This window comes from Vanacampus margaritifer, chromosome 7, assembly GCF_051991255.1.
Source record: "Vanacampus margaritifer isolate UIUO_Vmar chromosome 7, RoL_Vmar_1.0, whole genome shotgun sequence".
Lineage (NCBI taxonomy): Eukaryota > Metazoa > Chordata > Actinopteri > Syngnathiformes > Syngnathidae > Vanacampus > Vanacampus margaritifer.
This window is the reverse complement of record NC_135438.1, coordinates 17,711,492-17,731,647: the sequence shown is the minus strand read 5'-3', so window position 1 is coordinate 17,731,647 and position 20,156 is coordinate 17,711,492. Positions and strand designations below refer to the sequence as shown.

Below are 20,156 nucleotides of genomic sequence, written 5' to 3'. Positions count from 1 at the left end.
GCAGCATGTGAAGGCAAATGTGGCAAACCTTTAGTGCGCAAAGTGTTATGTTTAGGTTTGTTGGACCGGGATTCTAAAACTATTACTACAACAAAGTGTGTGCGGGAGTTGTTTCGATTGATAGCAGTTATGAAAGGTAACCATTCGGAAACATTCTCGATTTACGAGCAGCATGTGAAGGTAACTGTGGCAAACCTTTAGTGCGCATGCCTACAGAGTGAACCAGGAAGTTAAGCGGTCGGCAAATGCAGTCATGTACAGCCTGTAAGCGTCATGGAATAAGGCATTTGGCGTCTGTGTGCGCTCGAAGGGACAACATTCAGTCGATAATGGATTCTTGACAACGCCATCAAAGTGTGGTATTCTATTCGTGTAAATTTAAGAGGTAATAAGTGCGCGACAATGATGTCAGAATGCGACCAGACAGAGACTTCCGAACCAGCGTTGGACGCCGAGACAAGCGCGGTTTCTCAACCGGAGTCCAATTTGCTCACCGTGCATCGTTCGGGAGTGTTTTTTGACAAGAACACAGCGGGCTTGGGCCTCCAGTCTAACCCCGGCGTTGCCGTTCGAATTTCGGACTCGTGTGAAAGCGTCTTGACCGAGCTCGAGGCAGAATGCTCCGGCGAAGACGCGTTGCTGTTGCCGTGCTTTGCTGGAAGCTCGTCCCCGCCGAGAAGTGCCCGAGACAAGAGCAGGCGGAACAGACACAGCTCGTCGTCGGATAGAGACACTTTGACCTCGCCAGGTAACCACCGTGATCATAATAAGTGCTTCTGGATATTTACGTAAATGGGTCAGGTTTGTGTATTTATAGATGCTCATGCTGTATGCAACAGAGAGAAGAGTTTGGAGGATGTGGCACTTAATAATAGCCACATAATTGCTACCCGGATATAACTGAAATGCTGAGTTTAGTGACATGGCGCATTATCCTGGAAGAAGACTTACACTTCAGCCCACTAGTAGTAGAACGACCATGTCTTACCTACTCATAATGTTTCCACTTCTACCTTACACTACTGCATGACAGTTCTGCGCACCAGTAGCACAACTAGGCACACTAGTGCAACAACTTTGTGAGGCAGAAGTTATCTGTTAGTCATATGCGAGCTACTAGTACTACTACTAACTAGGGCTGGAGATAAGGTTTGTGAGGCTGAGTATATTTAATAGGGAAAACATACCCAATAACCAATTAATTGGCCAATTATTTTAAAAATAATGTATAAACATGTAAATAAAATCAATAAATGGAACAGGAAACAAACCCAGTCCACCTGCATTGAAGACTAGCTTAAATGTATTAGTCGGGTCATGGACGTTGGTCTACTACTGAGTTCATCACCAAACAAAGGGGGCGCGCTTGGGAATCATTTGGTGATCTAACGCCCTAATTCCAACCCTTTTAATGCGTAGTGTCAAGCAGGGCGGCAATGGGTCCCTTTTTTTTTTATAGTCTTCTATTACCTGGCCAGGGATTGAAACCACAACTTCCCAGTCTCAGGCCGGACACTCTACCACTAGGTCACTGAGCTGGTCCATCGCTAACCTTTTATTACAAAAAACAAAACAGACATTAAAAGGAGTTAGTCACCCAATAAAATGCCTTTACGATGAAAAAAATGATTTAAAATGGCAGCAACTCCCCCTATTTTATTTTTTTTGTCAATGCGGCATTTGTTCATGGAACTGTTTTTTTGTCAGTGCTGCCTCATTCAGAATAGTACTAGAGCTACCTTCTGCCAGCCATGTTTCCTTGATGAGTTAGGAAGTTGAGATCATTAGTCATAATTATGCCATTAATCAATAGTCATTTGTTTACAAGTGATGTAATAATGGATAGCGCTAACCTAGCAGAGATAACCGGTGATACTGGTTTCTTCAGAGGTTGACAAGCTATACTCAGTTTGTCGCTCTAGATTTGTTTCTTCTCAACGACTTTCCGTAGGAGTGGACTTGGTCAGTAGTTACATTCAGATTGATTGTGAAATTTACCAGTAGTGGATGCTCTCTGTTTGTTCCAGTAGTTATATCTGGAAAATATTACATCACCACCTTGTGTGAACAAGGTAGGGTGGATTCATGTTTTTATCACCAACACCCAACCACGCCAGATTCTGTACCATCAATTTTCTACGTCACTTCAATTCTATATTTTTCTAAATCTGCAGTATTTTCCCAAACATGAGAAGATCATTTTGATGATGTTGAAATGCTTCATCCAGTAGCTCATCTGTAAGGACCGGAGGAGAGGGTCACCGTTCGAGTCTGCTTTGTAGACTAAAATGAAACTCGAAATACATTTTGGGAGAGATGATAGTCTGCTTCCGGACTACTTTTGAGGTGCCCTTGTGCAAGGCTTGCAGAGTAACAACACGCACTGCTGATGTGTTAGCATAGTACAATGTTTACTCAGTCGTGTCCACTCACACGGTCTGATGTAATGGTCATCATGTATGTTATCATCCACTGATATAAGATTCAACTTTGCCTCCTTACTTGAACACCTGAAGTCCCTTCAGCTCGGAGTGCACAAAATAAGTTCTCAAGGTTTTTTTCCAGTATTGATTTAACTTCAGATTTTTAGTGCAACACCTCTCCCAGTGATGCCAGATATATTCTGTAACCATCTATTTTCTCTTTTATTGTTCTGTGTGCTAAGATGTTATTCAAGCACAGTTTACTAGGGCTTCAAATCTAGGCTACAGGTAAACGTCCTTATCCGGTAGGCGTTAACGTCGTTTTGTCTTTTTTTTTTTTTTTAACAGTTGTCTTCACATATGAGACTTCATGTCATTCAATATCCCCAAACGAATAGGCAGGCTCACACACACCTACCTGTATGATACAGTGCAATACTGGGAACCTCACTCTGCTCTGTAAAAAATCCAAACAAAACTTGGTGTGTCTTGTAGAAAATTCAGAAATATAAAATTCTGATATGATGAAACGTGAAAGTGAATGCACATTTCCATCGGTACTGATTCCTTTTAGGTATCAGCAGTGGGGACTTCAACCATTTCTCAGATGATCCCGAGTTTGCGGATATTATCCAAAGGGCCGATCAAGCCATTGAAGGCGGTGTTTTTCCAGAGAGGATTTCACAGGGCTCCAGTGGGAGTTACTTTGTCAAAGACCCAAAAGGGGTAAGAAAGGCATTCATTCATGTGTCTCTATATTTATTATACATATATATATATATATATATATATATATATATATATATATATATATATATATATATATATATTAGCTTTTTGTTTTTATTATCATTATTATTTTAAATAAATAACATGTATTCCACCCTGTACAAATTGCCATTTGGAAGTCAACTTGAATCATTCCGCCCTTAACAGAAAGTCATCGGTGTTTTCAAACCAAAGTCAGAGGAACCCTATGGTCACCTGAATCCCAAATGGACCAAATATTTTCACAAGGTATTCATGTTGCCAGGTTCATCTGCTCATATGATCTCTGCAGGCATGTGTAAGCAAATCAAATGTATCACTACTGTCTTTCTTTAGCTGTGCTGTCCATGTTGTTTTGGGCGAGGCTGCTTGTTGCCAAACCAGGGTTACCTCTCAGAGGCTGCTGCTTCGCTAGTTGATAGCAAACTGGGGCTCGGTGTGGTGCCAAAAACTAAGGTTAGTCTCTCTCTTGTGTCTCTGTATGCATTAAATAGTGTTCTTTTCTTTACTGGCTGTAGCTACAGTAAGTGAGCTGAGCGCTTGTCCCCTTTTGCTAGGTGGTGTATTTGGCCAGTGAGACCTTTCATTACAGTGCCATAGACAGAGCCAAATCCAGAGGGAAGAAGTACGCTTTAGAGAAGGTGCCCAAAGTGGGACGACGCTTCCACAGAGTGGGCCTGCCACCGAAGGTAACACCCAACTCCTCCCATTTATTGCAGCACCCCTTTTTCTGATGTAAACCTCAGAGAAAGGTATTTAGTTAGTTAATAGTATGTTTATTATTGCGTTTGTAGTTAACTGTGGTGCATCATACTGAGCTGTTATTTATTCTTAATACCCAAAATGTGAATTACAAATACAATACCTTTCAGTATTGCTGTCTTTTGTTTGGGTGACTTTTTTTTAATTCAGCACAAATTGTAGTATATTTGCTTGTGCAACAATGCTGTCATGCAAATGCTGAAGGACAGTGACATTTTAATATCTTTGTTTAGGTGGGCTCTTTTCAACTGTTTGTGGAAGGTTATCGTGAGGCCGACCACTGGCTGAGGCACTTTGAGGCAGAACCTCTGCCAGAGAACATCAGAAAACAATTGCAGTCACAGTTTGAGCGGCTGGTGGTGCTGGATTATGTAATCCGAAACACAGGTGACCAGGGGTTGTCCATGAGGAGTGTTAGAGTGCAACATTACAGCACAATAGTCCATTTCCATCTCTTTTTCTATCCCTCTCTTTCGGCGCTGCTATTCTATGTTCTTGATGTACAGTGGACCTCTACTATTCACTGACACACCAGTTGAGAATCACAGTTTTTTTCTATCTTCACATGAACACACCTAACTGAAATTCCCTCTTTGTCAGATCGAGGAAACGATAACTGGTTGATCAAGTACGAGAAGCCAGGAGTGTGCGAGGGACCAAAAGTAAGTCTAATAATAGAGCTGATGGGCCATTGATCATGTGCATCCAGGCGAACTGATGGCATTAGAATTAAATGTATAAATTTATATCAACCAAACATTTACATTTTAAGAATGTCTGGGGATTTGTATATGCTCTTCTACATTTGAGAATGATCATAATTCAATAGCGTTAGTTGTATGCCCCTCCCTATTTCAAATGACCGACAATAAAAACATAAAGGCTTGGAATACGCCAGAATGTTGCAAATGTCAGTGTCATCAGACTACTTGCTATCAGTCATTATTATCCACATATCGATTAGCAAGCACAGGGCTGTCATCTCTCTGGCCTGTTAATCAGGCCTTTGGACAGCGATCAATAAGTGATGGTAGCATCAGTCATTAATCATTGACTCTCCTCGCTGCAGGATGCGGAGTGGCCAGAGAACAGTTCCAAGCCTTGTATCAAGATCGCAGCTATTGACAATGGCCTGGCGTTTCCCTTCAAACACCCTGATGAATGGAGAGCCTGTAAGTTGGCGCTTTTTAATGAATGCATCGCTTCCTGATGACGATTTGCCTAACTGGTTTCTCATGATCAAGTGATTAGGCTAGTTTACAATATGATTAAAAGGAATTGCACTACAACAATTTATTTTTTCAAGAATCTTTACCAACAGGTTACAGCCGTTTGATTATGGGGCTATACTGTATATACTAATAATACGTTGCAACGAGGCATACAGTTAAAATTTGCATGCATACTTGGGAAAGCAAAACTGATCTGACTTCCGTTTCACCTGCAGGATGTTTACGCGTGACGGCATAACTATGGAAATAGTGTGACTATTTAACAAGAGCAATCCAACTCTGTGAACAAAAAGCACCACAATGACTCAGCATTTCGTGTTGTTCCTTCTTGGCTTGTTTATTACAAGAATAAAACAAGAAGTGTTTTAGAAAAAAGTCACACATCTGTATTCTTTCATTCTATTGGTTGATCAGTAGGGCTGAACGATTTATCATTTTAGCATCGAAATTATGAACTCAGATAATGTGATTTTGTGATCGTCACAGCTGTTTTTGTTTTGTTTTTTAAAGCCAGTGTTTTCCACACCATGTTAATACTTGGGTGGCCCACCAAGTAAACTGGCCACCACCCAAGAAGTTAAAAAAAAAAAAAAATACTTAAAATATAAATATAAATAAATAGTGTCGCGACCAGATATACCGCATTTAACATTTGTTCGCCGCCACTCACTTGTGGATCATGAGGTTAGAGAAGATGCAAGTAGAGGTAAAAACCACCCCCCCCCCACACACACACACACGAGTACACCCACTCAAATAGATTTCAAATCTGTGGGAAACACTTAAGCACTCTTATTTACCCCCCCACCTCTTAATTTTTGCAATTCAGTGTGTTTTGATGTAGTGCAAATTTAAACTGCTTATTTCAAGCCTTGTATCCAGTATATATTGTGTATATAAATCAAATGATAAAAGATAATTATGTCATTTGTATTAGTTGAGAATGATTAAGGAAACAGATTGATAAGTAATATTGATAATTTAATTGGAATTGCTAAATTTGCATCAATTCCCATCCTTAATCATGCTTGTTTTTATTTTATTTTTTATTAATATGAGATCCTTTTCTGTCAGTTTTGTTTGCTGGTGTACATGCATGTTATCTCAATCATAAAACTTTCACATGTGATTATCTGCTATATACTTCAAGAAAAAGTTTGTGACTGTTGTTCTCTCTTCAGACCCCTTTCACTGGGCGTGGCTTCCCCAGGCCAAGGTGGCTTTCTCCCAGGAGACCAGAGAGCTGGTGCTGTCTCGCCTCTCGGACATGAACTTTGTGCAGGACCTGAGTGAGGACCTCTATGAGATGTTTATGGTACAGAGCGACAGCACATCTTTAATGAATTTTTTGAATTAAGTGTAACAGTAAAAGATCAGCAGAAATATGCTACAGTGTGTCTCGCAGCAGCTAACATGAGTTAATCTCTTCCTCGTCAGAGAGACAAAGGCTTTGACAAGACCATGTTTGAGAAACAGATGTCAGTCATGAGGGGCCAGGTGAGTTTCCGCTTGTCTCTCTTCAGCCTTTAGTCTATTTTTCTTTTCCCCTCCATTTCATTGATCCACAATTGTTTTGCATTGAGTTTGGCTTGTGGTTTAATAAAGAATCACTTTTGACATTACACACGCTAGCATACAGCATGAGAAATGTAAACAACTTGGTAATAACTGAAATCTTGTCGCCATGAAGTATTGTCTGTTGATGATTTCCATTGTTCCTCAACCCTGCTTGCACCAGGTGTTGAACCTCACCCAGGCTCTTAAGGATGGCAAGAGCCCTCTACAGCTGGTGCAGATGCCCCGCGTGGTGGTGGAGCGCAGCCAATCAGGTGGCCAGGGCCGCGTGGTCACCCTGGGCAACGCCTTCACTCAGACCTTCCACTGCAAGCGACCCTTTTTCTCCTCTTGGTAGCAAGGCAACGTCAGCCACCGGTGTTGTTTCGGATTCTCAAGGCAGGAAGTGGGAAAGAAGGGATCTTCCCTGTTGTTGATATTTAACCTCATGAGGTAATATTTTGAAGAAGTGAAGATGAATGTTTTTTCCCAATGCTTGTTGTGATGGCAGGGAATGATCAGAATATAACAGCTGGAGAGGATGACATTCCAGTGTTTGCCAGAGAGATTTGACCTATATGGGTTTTGACATGGTAACTTGATTGGATAATCAGCAAGAATGGGCTTTGTGTATTGTTAAGTAAGAATTTTTGCCCCCTGTTTTTTTTTTTTACGCACATAACAATTATATACTATTCACCGGTTCTACCAGTGACCAAATGACTAAAAACAGGCACAACACTTCTGTAGTCCGGTGTTTGACATTCTTATAAAATATTTCTCCAAAAAGTGCATTTCTAGAAGAACATCCAAAAAATAGTCACTTTGCCTTTTGTAGGGCTCTACATGAAATGTGAGAGGTTTGATTAGTTCCTCTCAAGTTCATGAACCCAGCGTTCCTTTCCAAAATGTGTTGAATTAACACAAAGCCAGTGTCTTCAACACTTACAGTACTACTGCCAAACTCTTGTCTGCAGAAGGACTCTTGAAAAGCCTCAAGGAAAAAAAAAAATCTTGTTTAAACTTGAATTTGAGCCTTGTAGGAAGAGGACTTGGAATAACCACATTGCTTGAATGTAATGTTTACTGTTTATACTCTTTTTCCTAAACATTTCACAGGGAGTGAATGCGGTCAAAAACAATCTCACAACACTGAATGTATTTGTTTTTTGGCATTTATTTATTTCACGGCATGGAAAAATAGCACCACTGTCACCCCACTTTGTGACTTTTGAAAGAGGAAAGTCAGTGCCATGGACTTTTTCTTATTTATGCATCTTGATATTTGTATTCCAACATGATTGTATAAGCAGAGTTGTATATTTAACACAATGAGCTGTGGGAGCATTTAATCGACCTATGGTGGGATTTTGTGGCTGTATTTTTGTCGTGTTTTTTTTTTTCGAGCTAGGTGTCATCCTGGTGAAGAAGAAAAACATGAAGACTCTTACTGTGCCACAAGGGAAATTGGGTTTACACTCGTATTAAGCGAGAAATTAAATATTAAACCATCTCTGATGCTGGAGGTTTTGTTCTTCACTAGCTCCTCAATATGGTGATGTGGCGCTCGCCATGGTAGAAGTGGTATAGGAAATGGATCGCCTTTATAATATGACCTCAGTTTGTAGCAGTCGCCATCTTGTGGCTATACGAGTTTCATGACCAAAATGCTGTACAGCAGAGGTGGGCATCGAGGGCCAGAGTCCTGCAGGTTTTGCAGGTTGCCTTTCTCCAACACAGCTGATATATGATCAGCTCATCAGCAAGCTCTGCATAAGCCTGATAATGAGCCTGTTGATTGGAATCAGCTTGCGTTGGAAGTGAGAAACCTCCAAAACCTGCAGGACTACGGCCCTCGAGGACCGAGATTGCCCACCTCTGCTGTACAGTCTACTTTTGCTATTTCACTCCTATTGTGTCTTCTTCAGCTCAGCACTGTATATCTATATTTCTACTTTGTAATCTGATATCTTTCAAATTAATGTAAAATTAGTGACTTTTAGAATACAAAAGGAATCAAATGAACAAATCAAAGTTACAGCGCTTATACTGATAGATATGATTTATTTTTCTATGAGTACTAGGTGGCGCTCAGGATCAAACATACTGGGATCAATCATTTTCAAGTATAGTTTTTATAGCCACAATAAGTGCATGTGAACGTCAGTTTAAAAAGCCCACTATTCAGTGACGCTTTCAATCACATCCATGGGAATTTAGAGGCTTCAATTAACACAAGAAAGCAGCATATTTTTGGATGTGGGCGGAAACCAGAGTAAGTAGCTACAGTGTGCAAGTGTAATCAGGCCAATCACTTCTGAACTTTTATTTAAACATGCATGTGTTTTTATTGAAGAGGTGCTATTGACAATTCCGAGTTTACATCGCAAGTTAAAATGGCAGTCAACTCTGTGAAATGGCGCTCTCCGCTCATTGAAAAGCATCAGACTTTGGTCCAATAGTAACCTGATTCCTGAGCATTATTTTGATTTCAAGATGCGATGAGGTGTCGTTTGACTACTATAAAAATCTGCCTGGTTTGTATGATAGTCACAGGGCCCGGATGTTTGGAATTGTCAAAAGTCTAGAATAGATCAGGGGCAGGGAACCCTGGTCCTCGAGAAGGCCACTATCCTGCCTGTTTTAATGGCTCGATGATCCCTCCACCAACACACCTGATTCGATTAACAGGGTCATTATCATGCTTATACAGCGCTTGCCTAGTTGGATATAAGAGCTGATCAGTTTAGTCAGCTGTGTTGGAGGAGGGAGATATCCAAAACAGGCAAGAAAGGGACTCTAGAGGATCAGGGTTCCTTAAGCCCGGACCAGAGTTTAACCGTGGTTGACTTACAGTATACCTGGCGTCTGTTTATGTCATGTTATTCGCGGTGGTTGGAAAAAAAGAAAAGAAAAAAGTAACACGCTTATTTTGTCAAAATAAAGTGTAGAAAGTACGGCATAAATAAAAGTAAAAAGTTGTCTGAAAAATAACTCAAATTCTTTACTAATAACATGGGTTTATTAGAAACAGACATGCATTTAAGAAAGGCTACCAGACGTATTTTATAATCTAATTGGGACTTAACATTACATATAAAGGTAAGAGCATTTTTAAAGAGAGATCAGCAAATAAACTACAAATAACAACAGTGAACTTGACCTTATTTTAAATATTCATTTGTTTTTCTTGCTATCTCATTGTTTAAGCATAATTGATTGAAACATTAAAAAAAAGCTTTAAAAAGATTAGATTTTACCTATTCAAAAATTCAATTTGGACCTTAATTGAAATTTGAAATGTTTCAATTAAGGTCAAAAATGAAAAATAGGCTAATCTTCTTTTTTGGGTTCATAAACCTGTATATCTGAGTCCAGAGGAGTCACAGCCTGCACTCATGAACCTCACTGGTGGGTTGTTGTCGCCCTCCTGTAAACTACGCCCATGACTGCAAGTTCCTGATTCTTCATCGCATCTGCAGCAATTTTCCAGGGCTTAAGAACTTGATATATTTTGTATTTCACTCTGATTATTGTCACTCACCACTGTCACCAGCATGAATCTGCAGCAATTTTTATTTACAGCAGCCTTTCTCTGTGCTCTCGACCTCACCGGAGCCGTAGACCGTGCCAGCTCCCCGTGCGACCCGAGCTCCTGTCCGAGCCCCATTTGTGCCACTGGATACCTCCTGGATCGATGCAACTGCTGCACGGTGTGCGCTCCAGGAGATGGCGAGAGCGACCCCTGCAGCCGCAATCCACCAGTGCCCTGCAGGGACGGCATGGTGCGCGCGCGAAGAGGCTCCAAGGGGGTCTGCCGCTGTAAGGTGGGACATTTGGTGTGTGGAAGCGATGGGGAAACGTATGGAAATGTTTGCAAGATGAGCGCAGCCAACCGCAAGAGGAAGGGGAAACCTGCAGTTCGACAAGTGCACGATGGACCGTGTGCCCTTTCAAGTGCAGGTAGCAAGCAGTTCCAGCATTTGTTTGATATTATATATATATATATATTATATACTAGTAGGCCACTAATAACGGTTTCCACTCCTGTATGACATCATAGTTCTGCAAACTAATAGAAAGAAAAGGGCAGGCGCACTAGAAGAACCACATTGGGTGCATAGTACCAAATTCTGGGCCCCATCCATCCAATCCTATTAATTACAGCACAGAAGTTTAATTAATTATTTATATCATCGCATAGCCTAATTGTTGGGAATGAATGATGGATATGATTTGTATTGCACTGTTAATGCATGTAAATATTAACATTTTGACTGATAGGTATGTCAGCACTGTAGGTACCAGCAGCCCCCGCTACAAGTTCAACTTCATCGCTGATGTGGTGGAGAAAATAGCACCAGCCGTTGTCCATATTGAGTTGTTCCTAAGGTGTGTGCAATTATACATTACATTGTGAGTTTGTATCCGACATCAGTTCTTCGGGACCATACAAATTTTTGATGGGCTATAGCACGCCACCCTCAAACCCCGGTGTACTGCCGGTCAAATAAATCACTCAATTGTATACATTTTTCATCATTAGTCCTTTCCATCTTTGTTCTTTCCCCAGACATCCTCTTTTTGGTCACCACATACATCTTTCCAGTGGCTCAGGGTTCATTGTGACCCCCTCCGGCTTGATCATAACCAATGCTCACGTGATAACCACCAGTGTCGTGGAGATGGGGCAGCTCCATTTGCATATTCAGCTCCATGATGGTGACGTATACGAGGCTGTGGTCAGAGAAGTAGACAGGAAGGCTGACATTGCCGCCATCAAGGTGAACCCCCAGGTAAAAGAAACAGACTATTAAAGCCCTAGTGTGGAATAAGTCACCACTAGATGTCGCTATAGCATAGAATGTAGCCGAAGTGCATGCAGTTCGAAGCACGCAAACTTCAGTGGCTCAGCGAGAACACTCCGCAAGCCTATCACCGATTCTTGTTTTGCGTGAGCAGAGCGGAGCAGCCTAACAAGATCAGTTAGTGGGCGTTAGTCCAAGCCATAGGCTGGAGTGGCTAACAAGAGTGGCTAGTTAAAAAATAACAAAACCTTAGTAAAAACTTGCAAGGGCAAAGCTGACGGTGACAAGCGACAAATCATGGGACTCGGTGACAACCACCTGCAGCCCCTGCTGTGGAAGATAAGCGGCGGTCGACCCATTGGGTCCAACACTCGATGCAAGCACCGCCAGGGCTAACTTCGTTCGCAAAGTTGCCCTTTGGGCACCCGTAGCAGGAAAGGGGCGGTGAAACATGTCAGCCTCTTATAAGGTGAGACTCCAGCCATATAATATAATTAGTGATTACTAGACCTACGATTATATAAAACATGTACGTTGATATGATGAAACATTTTTGTGTGTGCATATTATAGAAATCAATAGTGTTTTTTAAATGGTTTTGTATTATTAGTTCACCGCTAGAGGGCGCTAATAATACACACTGGGGCTTTAATGCAAATCAGTATTGTTTGAACTTGTAGTCTCCAACGTTTTTTTTGCACTACAAACCGCTTTCATGTAAAGTGATATTTTGGTGGGATGGATGGAATTAAAACAAATAACAAATGATTGCAAATATATACAACTCAAAATGATGCTGAATGTCGTTCTAATTAGTGGGAGCGCTACACTCGTTTCTCTTCTATGATACATTTTTTTAATCTTGGGGTAATGAGAGACAATATGACACCTAAGTGTGAATAAAACCGCTAAATTTTGTTGATTCTACACCATAATTATTGTCATTCAGTGTTGCCAACTCCCCAGTACGGAAAGTAGCTAAATGACGTAATTACCTAATTAGCATATTTGGCACCTTGCATGTAATAGTAATCGACACTGTAAGAGAGGAATAACGTCGTGGGAGAGGCAAAAAGTGAGTAAAAAAAGAAAAACAACTGAAGAATACCAAAAAAGAGTCGCTAGTCAAGTTCTGTTACATTTTTATGACGAATCTCTCCAAATATATTTGTTTTGCACTCCATTTTGCTCGCTTGTGGGTTTACGTTTTACTAGCACATTGTGTGACTGAAACAAGCGCTTTGACGTGTTCAGACTTCATGGATCAGTACTAGTCCACACCCCAGTGGTTGGAAACCGCCTGTGTATATAACGCTTCACGCTGCCAGGTTCTGAAAGGAGTTTGCAAGACCTTCAGAAAGCTAACAGCACTGTGTCCATAAACAGCAAGACTGTAACACTGACGTGGGTGTTCTCACACCCATATTTCACCTACTTCATCTTTCTCCCCACCATTTTTTTTTTGCCATTTCCCACGTGTCATTCTCCTTCTTTGCCTTTCCTTGCTTGCTCAACGTGTGTCTTTGTGTGTGAGCAGAAGAAGCTCCCTGTGCTGCCTTTGGGCCGTTCAGCTGATCTGAGACCAGGTGAGTTTGTGGTGGCCATTGGCAGCCCCTTTGCCCTGCAGAACACGGTCACCACTGGCATCGTCAGCACAGCACAGAGGGATGGCAAGGAACTGGGCATCTACGACTCAGACATCGACTACATCCAGACTGACGCTATCATTAATGTTAGTGTACTCAAGACTCATTACATAACATGGCATTGGGATTGTTTTGCACACAAGCCCGAATAATTACTGTGGTTGTCTCTCCTTTTTATAAACCTTTGTGACTAGTATGGAAATTCTGGAGGGCCCCTTGTTAACTTGGTGAGTATTGTATGGGTGATTTTAGAAAGCCTGAATTCTACTGTTAATACAAATCCACACATTTGCGTAAGAAACTTTATATCTATAGAAACTGATAGATAACAATAGATGAATGTATATGGTTACATCCACGTGATATAATGCATGTTTGAATTTGTTCCAGGATGGCGAGGTGATCGGCATCAACACTTTGAAAGTGACAGCAGGCATCTCCTTTGCCATACCCTCGGATCGCATTAGACGTTTTCTTGCAGAGTCACATACTAAATATTCCTATGAGTCCAATTCTGAAGAGAGCCAAGGTAAGAAATAAATTAAATTTGAAGAGGTACATCAGTTCCTAATTAAGGAATCAGTATATTGTATATATGAGTGTCACCTCCTTTGTGACAGATACCACTACACCTTCAAATGGGTTGACAGAGATGGCAGAGTCAGAAGCAGGTGAGATCCACACGCCTGAAACTTCCATTTGGTCCTTAAGCATTTACTAATTGATTACTGTACTGTGTTCTCAGGGCTTCTTGGAGGGATGAGACGTTTATTAGGCAATTGAGTGCTCATAGTTAGCTAAGTGTGTAGATATACAGTAATGTCATACTGGATTATATGCAGTTTTTTTTTGACATTTGACATTTCCTGACCACACAACAAAAACAACATGATTTTTTTTTTTAACTGAATATATTTTCTACTCGTGGATTTTGCAGCATTACCCGTATGTTTGCTTGCTTCAGTCTAGCAGCAGCATGGAAATATCACAAGTCAGACTCTCCCAACGTCAGCAGATGTGTTTTTGGTGCAGCAAGTCCTACGCAATCAGAAAAATATGTTCTCACACAGGATAGAATAAACCTTGAGCAAGAACAATATTACAAATGTAGCTTTCACTACTTCAGGCACATCACATTGTTTGGTGCCATAGTGGTGTTATAATGTGAAGCAAATCTGTCTCACAGTTGAGAGGTAGGTTTAAATCTTGGCTCAGGCCTTCCTGTGTTGTTTGTGTCTTCCCACCAAGCTTGTGTGGATTTTCCTCCAGATACTTTCCTCCAATATTCAAAAAACATGCATGTTAGCTGAACTGAAGATTCTAAATCATTCATAAGCGTGTGTGTTAATGGTTGTTTGTTTATATGTGCCTGCAATTGGTTGGCACCAGTCCAGGTTGTTCTCGCCTTTTGTCCGAAATCAACCCTAATGAGGACAAGCGCCATACAAAATGGATGGATTTTGAAAAAGGATGAACTATTTTCTACATGTATTTTCATATAATTGAGTGCATGCAGGCCCTACTGTATGATGCCAGCTTTCAATAATGTTAATGCATGATAAAAAAAAGATGTATATTTTTTGCAATATATGCATTGTTTTTACATCTTCCAAAGGATAATGTATACTGTACATGGAAATGAAACCACAGCTGCGCTCCGCCTGTAAAAATAACAAAGTTGCCTCTTTTGTTTAGTTCATCCCACCTCTTAATGGATACACATTCTGAATCTTAATCTGGCACTTAACCATATACAGTCTCTGGAAAATGGCACATGATGACAGTATGTGAAGTTTATCTGAACAAATAAAGTGTAATTTGGCTTCTTTTTATTTTATTAAAAACATTTTTTTTTTTTAATTTCTTTCTTTTTTATTCTCATGGGGATTTTGCCACCACCATCAGAAATAGTTTGAGGCAGTGGCGGCGGCTCGTCAATAGAGGGCACCTGTGTACTGTACCATCTCTAACAACGGTCAACACATTACTTTTCTTGAAGACACCCTCGCTCCCCCCCCTCCCCAATAATTAACTATAATAAAATATTTTACATGTATTTAAAATTTATATTTGTGTACAGTATAAAATCTATCTATCTACCTACCTACCTTCCTGTCCGTCCGTGGCATGAGGTGAGGGCTGAGGCAAGGGTCATGGCGGAACCTCCTAAAATGAATACATTTGATTTGGATAAGGGTGATCTATGATGAAATTGAGAAAACAACAATAGCAACATCCAAGGTTTGCAACTCGAAGGTAAGAGACAACATCTACGACACTCTTCACCTGTCAGACGCATGGGATGCTAGCTGTGTGTACTGTGAAGCTAAGCTAGGTAGGGTAGCTTGACAGTTTAGCTCACCACTACCTGGTCAAATATAAACATTTCATGTCAGTCAAGCCTTTCACTGAGATGACAAAGTAATAAATTAGACACAACAGAGACCGTAATCTTGAAACTATCCATCCATCCATTTTCTTGACCGCTTCTCCTCACTAGGGTCGCGGGGGTGCTGGAGCCTATCCCAGCTGGCTTCGGGTAGTAGGCGGGGTACACCCTGAACTGGTTGTAATCTTGAAACTATACAATTAAATAAGTGATTGTGATTAACTAATTACTTAGAGCTGTCAAATGATTATTTTTTTTTTAATCTCGATTAATCGCCTAGTAAAAAAGGCTTTTTTTAAAATCAGCATTTACCCCCCCCCCCCCCCCCCCCCGCCATATTTGAAGAGCACCGGTTATGTGTTAATTCTTTTGACATTTAATGTTATGAGGCTTCAACATTTTTTGATCCACTGCACACGCTCATCCTCCTCTTTTTCTAATCAGTTAATTATTTGCATAATTTAAAATGGAAAAAAAATGACCCCAATTGTTTGAACAAATATTCTAAATGTGATACGCAAACATTCATTAAATGCTTTACTTTAATGCATGAAATTATGTTTATTGCTCAAACACAACCTGTGCTACCTTAAACGTAGCCATCCGCTGTCACGCTAAAGGCTAATCTATGGTAAAAATTAATAGGGTGATTAATCTGCATTAATTCATGATTAATGCGATACTTTTTTGTGATTAATTAATCAATTAATGCTTTAACAGCACTATAATTAATGTAACTCTACTTTGAGTTGCCTTTGTGGTCACTGGTTGTGAGTGTGTCAGACATATCTGATCCGTAAACCAATGCACGTCAACTTGACTGAACTTCATGAAGCAACAACCTCCAGAATGCACAATGTTAATTCCACTCCTTCACCCATTTGCACTAACACATTTGAAAAACAGATTGGCAAGAAAAAAGACAATACTGTATGTACTCCTTAAATCTAGTATTGTTCCGATACTGATACTGGTATCGGCAGAGGCCCCGATACTGATTAAAACAGTGGTATCAGTATCGGGGAGTACTAACAAGTAACATGCCGATACCATTAATTCTGATGCTAATATAGGACTTTGGATGCAGCATCTTGTGTCTTGCTCAATCACGACGTGTGACATGTTCACTTCATGCCGAGCTAAGATATCCTATTGGCCCTTGAATGCTCTGAACCAATAGCAGGACAGCTTTTTCATCTTGAGAAAAAAAAACTTAGGTATCGGTATGGCATCGGTCGATACTGCAAAGCTGGGCATCGGAATTGGCCAAAAAACGGTATCGGAACAACACTACTTAAATCTGTTGATTGCACGTTTACTGTTCCACATACAGCATATTTCAATATTTATCGTCACAGTCATTATTCGTTATAAGCACCACTCATGCAAACGTTAGAAAAAATAACATGCATTTTTTCTTTTAAATAATATACATTTGTCTTATACTCTTGTTGTTTGTTTAATCTGTAGATAAGTAAACATGCTTTTTTGTGTGCGGTCATTTAATTTTTTCAAGGTATTAATGTATTTATGTGTTACGATAATTTAAAAAATATATTATCACTCCAAAATATGTTGTGACTGAGCAAGATTTTATGACGAATTGCTTGAACAAAGCAATGACTTTAACTCAATTTCGTGACGTCTGGACTTGACTTGCTTGATTTTTCCCCTGACAGTAACTTGGGACTTGCTTGCAACATATCGCTGGCGTCGGACGAAACCACAAGAATCACAATTGGGTAAATTTAATATTTTTACGTTTAGGTGTAATTTTTACGAATTATTGACCAATCTACTGTGTTTAAAATTGAAATTGTCTTGCTCTGTTTGATGATGCAATGTTCATGGTTGAGTAAACATGCCGTTTTTGGGGGTCTCCTGAAAAGTGATGATTTTGGAGGTAAAAGGCACCAGCGATATGTAGCTTAGTTCAGCTTTTGCCCAGCTCATAACTGGCCTCAGTGATCTTCATCCTTTCAGTTTATTTGAAAAAGCATTGTGCCACGTTCCTATTATCCAAAATGTTGCATGTAAATCATAAACACAGAGGGAAGTAGTACTTAGAAACCGGGGCAGGGGGTAGGTTATCCCACGCTGGACAAATTGCTACCACATTGCTCAGTAGGACTTTCCATGTTATACTGTATGTCTTCCCTGAGGCAATACTGCTATGTGTGTGTGTGCTTCGGAACCCTTTGCTGTGAGCGTGTGTTTGTGGTGTTGTTTTTGGTGTGGCAAAAGACATCTAATCATAGTGGAGCACCAGAGCAAACAGGCGACCAACTCTTACTTATAAAGATCCACAATATTTCCCCCCCACATAACTTGACAGACGAAATCCTTTGACCAGCCACAGCATAAGGTGCATCGCACAATCAAATGATACGCAGTCAAGGGTTTTATTTATTTATTAATTCATTGAAAACAGCAGTCTTGGGTTTGTTTTGGTTACCACCGTCAGAGAGACTTATCGTTGTAGATGTAGTTTGCGGTGGTGTGTAACTGACCTACATAACACCGAGAGGTGTTTCTAGTTTGACTCTCATATAGTTAAGTTAGGTTACCATCTTTATTCTTTTATTTCAAAATGTTTTTATGTTTTTTCCACACGGAAATGTACACGTCATGAACATTCAGAACAATTTGCATAGGGACATATACATTGACTCACATATATCTTCCTCAATGACATTGTAGCCCACAGGCGTACCTACTTACGACACACATTTCTAAAACAAAATACAAAACATGTCCAAATAACAAGAAATTTAGTAGAAACGTGAGAAGAAAAAAAAAAGGAAACGAGATGAAGCCAAGGGAAAGAGTGAGAGTGGGCTATTGCTCTAATGAGTTTGCATCAAATATATCACTATAATGATCATGGAAGGGTTGCCATATAATTTGAAAATTCTCCTTTTGCACAGTGGTTTACGATCCTTATTATATGTGGAAGTTTGCCTCTCGGCTCAGATTTATGAATGTACCGCCATCTAGACACCAAAATGAGTACTGCATAGGCATAGGTCCAATAAAAGCCCACATTGCACAGTGCAATTCATCATTCCCAAAGTAACCAATAGATGGCATATTGGACGTGCAAACCACTTTCTGACGTGGCTATAACTCAGGGAGTCAAATTATACAGTTACTTTTTTCCTCCATAAATCTGCTTCCAGGAAAGGATCACATTCACAAGCAGTGTGTCTGTATGAAGTTATGAAATTGATGCAGAGAATGCACTGTAATAAACACTCTTTGAGCTGTCACCTTCTTGTCGTGGAGGGGTTTGTCTGTTCCAATGATCCTAGGACAGGGGTCACCAACGGAATACTCATGTGGTCCTCTGGTGCTACCTGGTACCCGCCTGGGTCTGTTGCAAAAACAGATCACCAGTGATGGGACATTGTGATTTTCTTGTCGCAGTTTGTTTGGAACGTGCTGCAGCCATAAAATTCTAAGTTAACTCATTCACTGCCATTGACGGCTATTGACATCAAAAATTCATTTGAACTATTTCTATTAGTTTAATTTTTTTTAGAGATTTATTTAGAACAGATATAAAATTTGTGATTAATCGTGAGTTAACTAGGGAAGTCATGCGATTAATTACAATAAAACAAAAAATCGCCTGACGCCCCTAATTTTTGATAATCTTTCCTTTTTTTTTCTAATTGCGTCAGGCGATTAATTTTTTTAATTGTAATTAATTGCATGACTTCAGTAGTTAACTCACAATTAATCACACATTTTATATCTGTTCTAAATGTACAACATTTTTTTCTAGGTTTTCATACTTTTGTTAGCAAAAGAGAAAAAAATGTTAAACTAATAGAAATGGTGAAAATGAATTTTTGACATCTATAGCCGTCAAAGGCAGTGAGTGAGTTAATGATTATTTGCTTATCTTGTATTTGTAGCGTATTCAATTAAATATACAGTAGGTTGAGCATGATTTGCAAATCATTGTATTCTGTTTTTATTTTTGTTTAACACAACGCCCCAACTTAATTACAATTGGGTTTGTAGAAGTGATTCTTTAAAATGTGAACACTGGAAGAGATTTATGGGGAAATTTTAATTATAATTATTTACAGTATCTCTTTCGTAAATATTGTGAGTAGTGTATTCGTTAATATGATCAGTGTCTTCACATAAATGACAATGATTTATAAAAACATATGATAACATGTAATTTGCATACATTTCTTGTTTCAGAATTGTGTATCTGGTCCCCCTTTACCCTCGTCAGTAGCCAAGAAATAGCTCTCAGCTTCAAAACGGTTGGTGGTCCGTGGATATCGGGGACAATGCCTCGGGATTGGTAGACCGGGGTGATTATTGTCCCCCCCATTTTAAGATACAAGACCGGAGGGTATGTAGGATCACACTCCTCAGTTTCCCTGGTATGGTCGATGTCTGGAGAGGAGCCTCCGTCAGGAAGTCGAATCTCCGATTTAGGAGTAGCAATGTGGCTTTTGTCTGAGCCGTGGAATAGTGGACCAGCTCTACAGTCTCAGCAAGGTCCTCGAGGGTGCATTGGAATTTGCACAACCACGTCCCTCAGGGAGTTC

General features: G+C 40.1%; 2 protein-coding genes across 2 annotated transcripts; both read left to right on the top strand.

The window, feature by feature from the left end:
* The first annotated feature begins 205 nt into the window (after window positions 1-205).
* pi4k2b (phosphatidylinositol 4-kinase type 2 beta) lies at window positions 206-8,252 on the top strand. Its single transcript, XM_077571413.1, has 11 exons — window positions 206-748; window positions 2,998-3,149; window positions 3,360-3,440; window positions 3,528-3,647; window positions 3,749-3,880; window positions 4,187-4,340; window positions 4,554-4,615; window positions 5,023-5,125; window positions 6,367-6,500; window positions 6,623-6,682; window positions 6,924-8,252. The coding sequence occupies exons 1-11, from the start codon at window positions 403-405 to the stop codon at window positions 7,095-7,097; spliced, it is 1,518 nt and encodes a 505-aa protein (XP_077427539.1). The 5' UTR covers window positions 206-402; the 3' UTR covers window positions 7,098-8,252.
* A 1,901-nt stretch (window positions 8,253-10,153) lies between these two features.
* htra3a (HtrA serine peptidase 3a) lies at window positions 10,154-17,416 on the top strand. The gene is made up of 8 exons (XM_077570118.1): window positions 10,154-10,702; window positions 11,041-11,131; window positions 11,313-11,535; window positions 13,085-13,279; window positions 13,388-13,420; window positions 13,584-13,722; window positions 13,814-13,864; window positions 17,262-17,416. The coding sequence occupies exons 1-8, from the start codon at window positions 10,297-10,299 to the stop codon at window positions 17,414-17,416; spliced, it is 1,293 nt and encodes a 430-aa protein (XP_077426244.1). The 5' UTR covers window positions 10,154-10,296.
* The last annotated feature ends 2,740 nt before the right edge of the window (window positions 17,417-20,156 follow it).

Bases quoted from the DNA above. Each gene is read 5' to 3' on its own strand.
- pi4k2b (XM_077571413.1), top strand. From the start codon at position 403: ATGATGTCAGAATGCGACCAGACAGAGACTTCCGAACCAGCGTTGGAC. The intron at 3,441-3,527 runs GTATTCATGTTG...GTCTTTCTTTAG, and splicing joins GGACCAAATATTTTCACAAG to CTGTGCTGTCCATGTTGTTT. The intron at 4,341-4,553 runs GTGACCAGGGGT...CCTCTTTGTCAG, and splicing joins TTATGTAATCCGAAACACAG to ATCGAGGAAACGATAACTGG.
- htra3a (XM_077570118.1), top strand. From the start codon at position 10,297: ATGAATCTGCAGCAATTTTTATTTACAGCAGCCTTTCTCTGTGCTCTC. The intron at 10,703-11,040 runs GTAGCAAGCAGT...TCAGCACTGTAG, and splicing joins GTGTGCCCTTTCAAGTGCAG to GTACCAGCAGCCCCCGCTAC. The intron at 13,723-13,813 runs GTAAGAAATAAA...CCTTTGTGACAG, and splicing joins CAATTCTGAAGAGAGCCAAG to ATACCACTACACCTTCAAAT.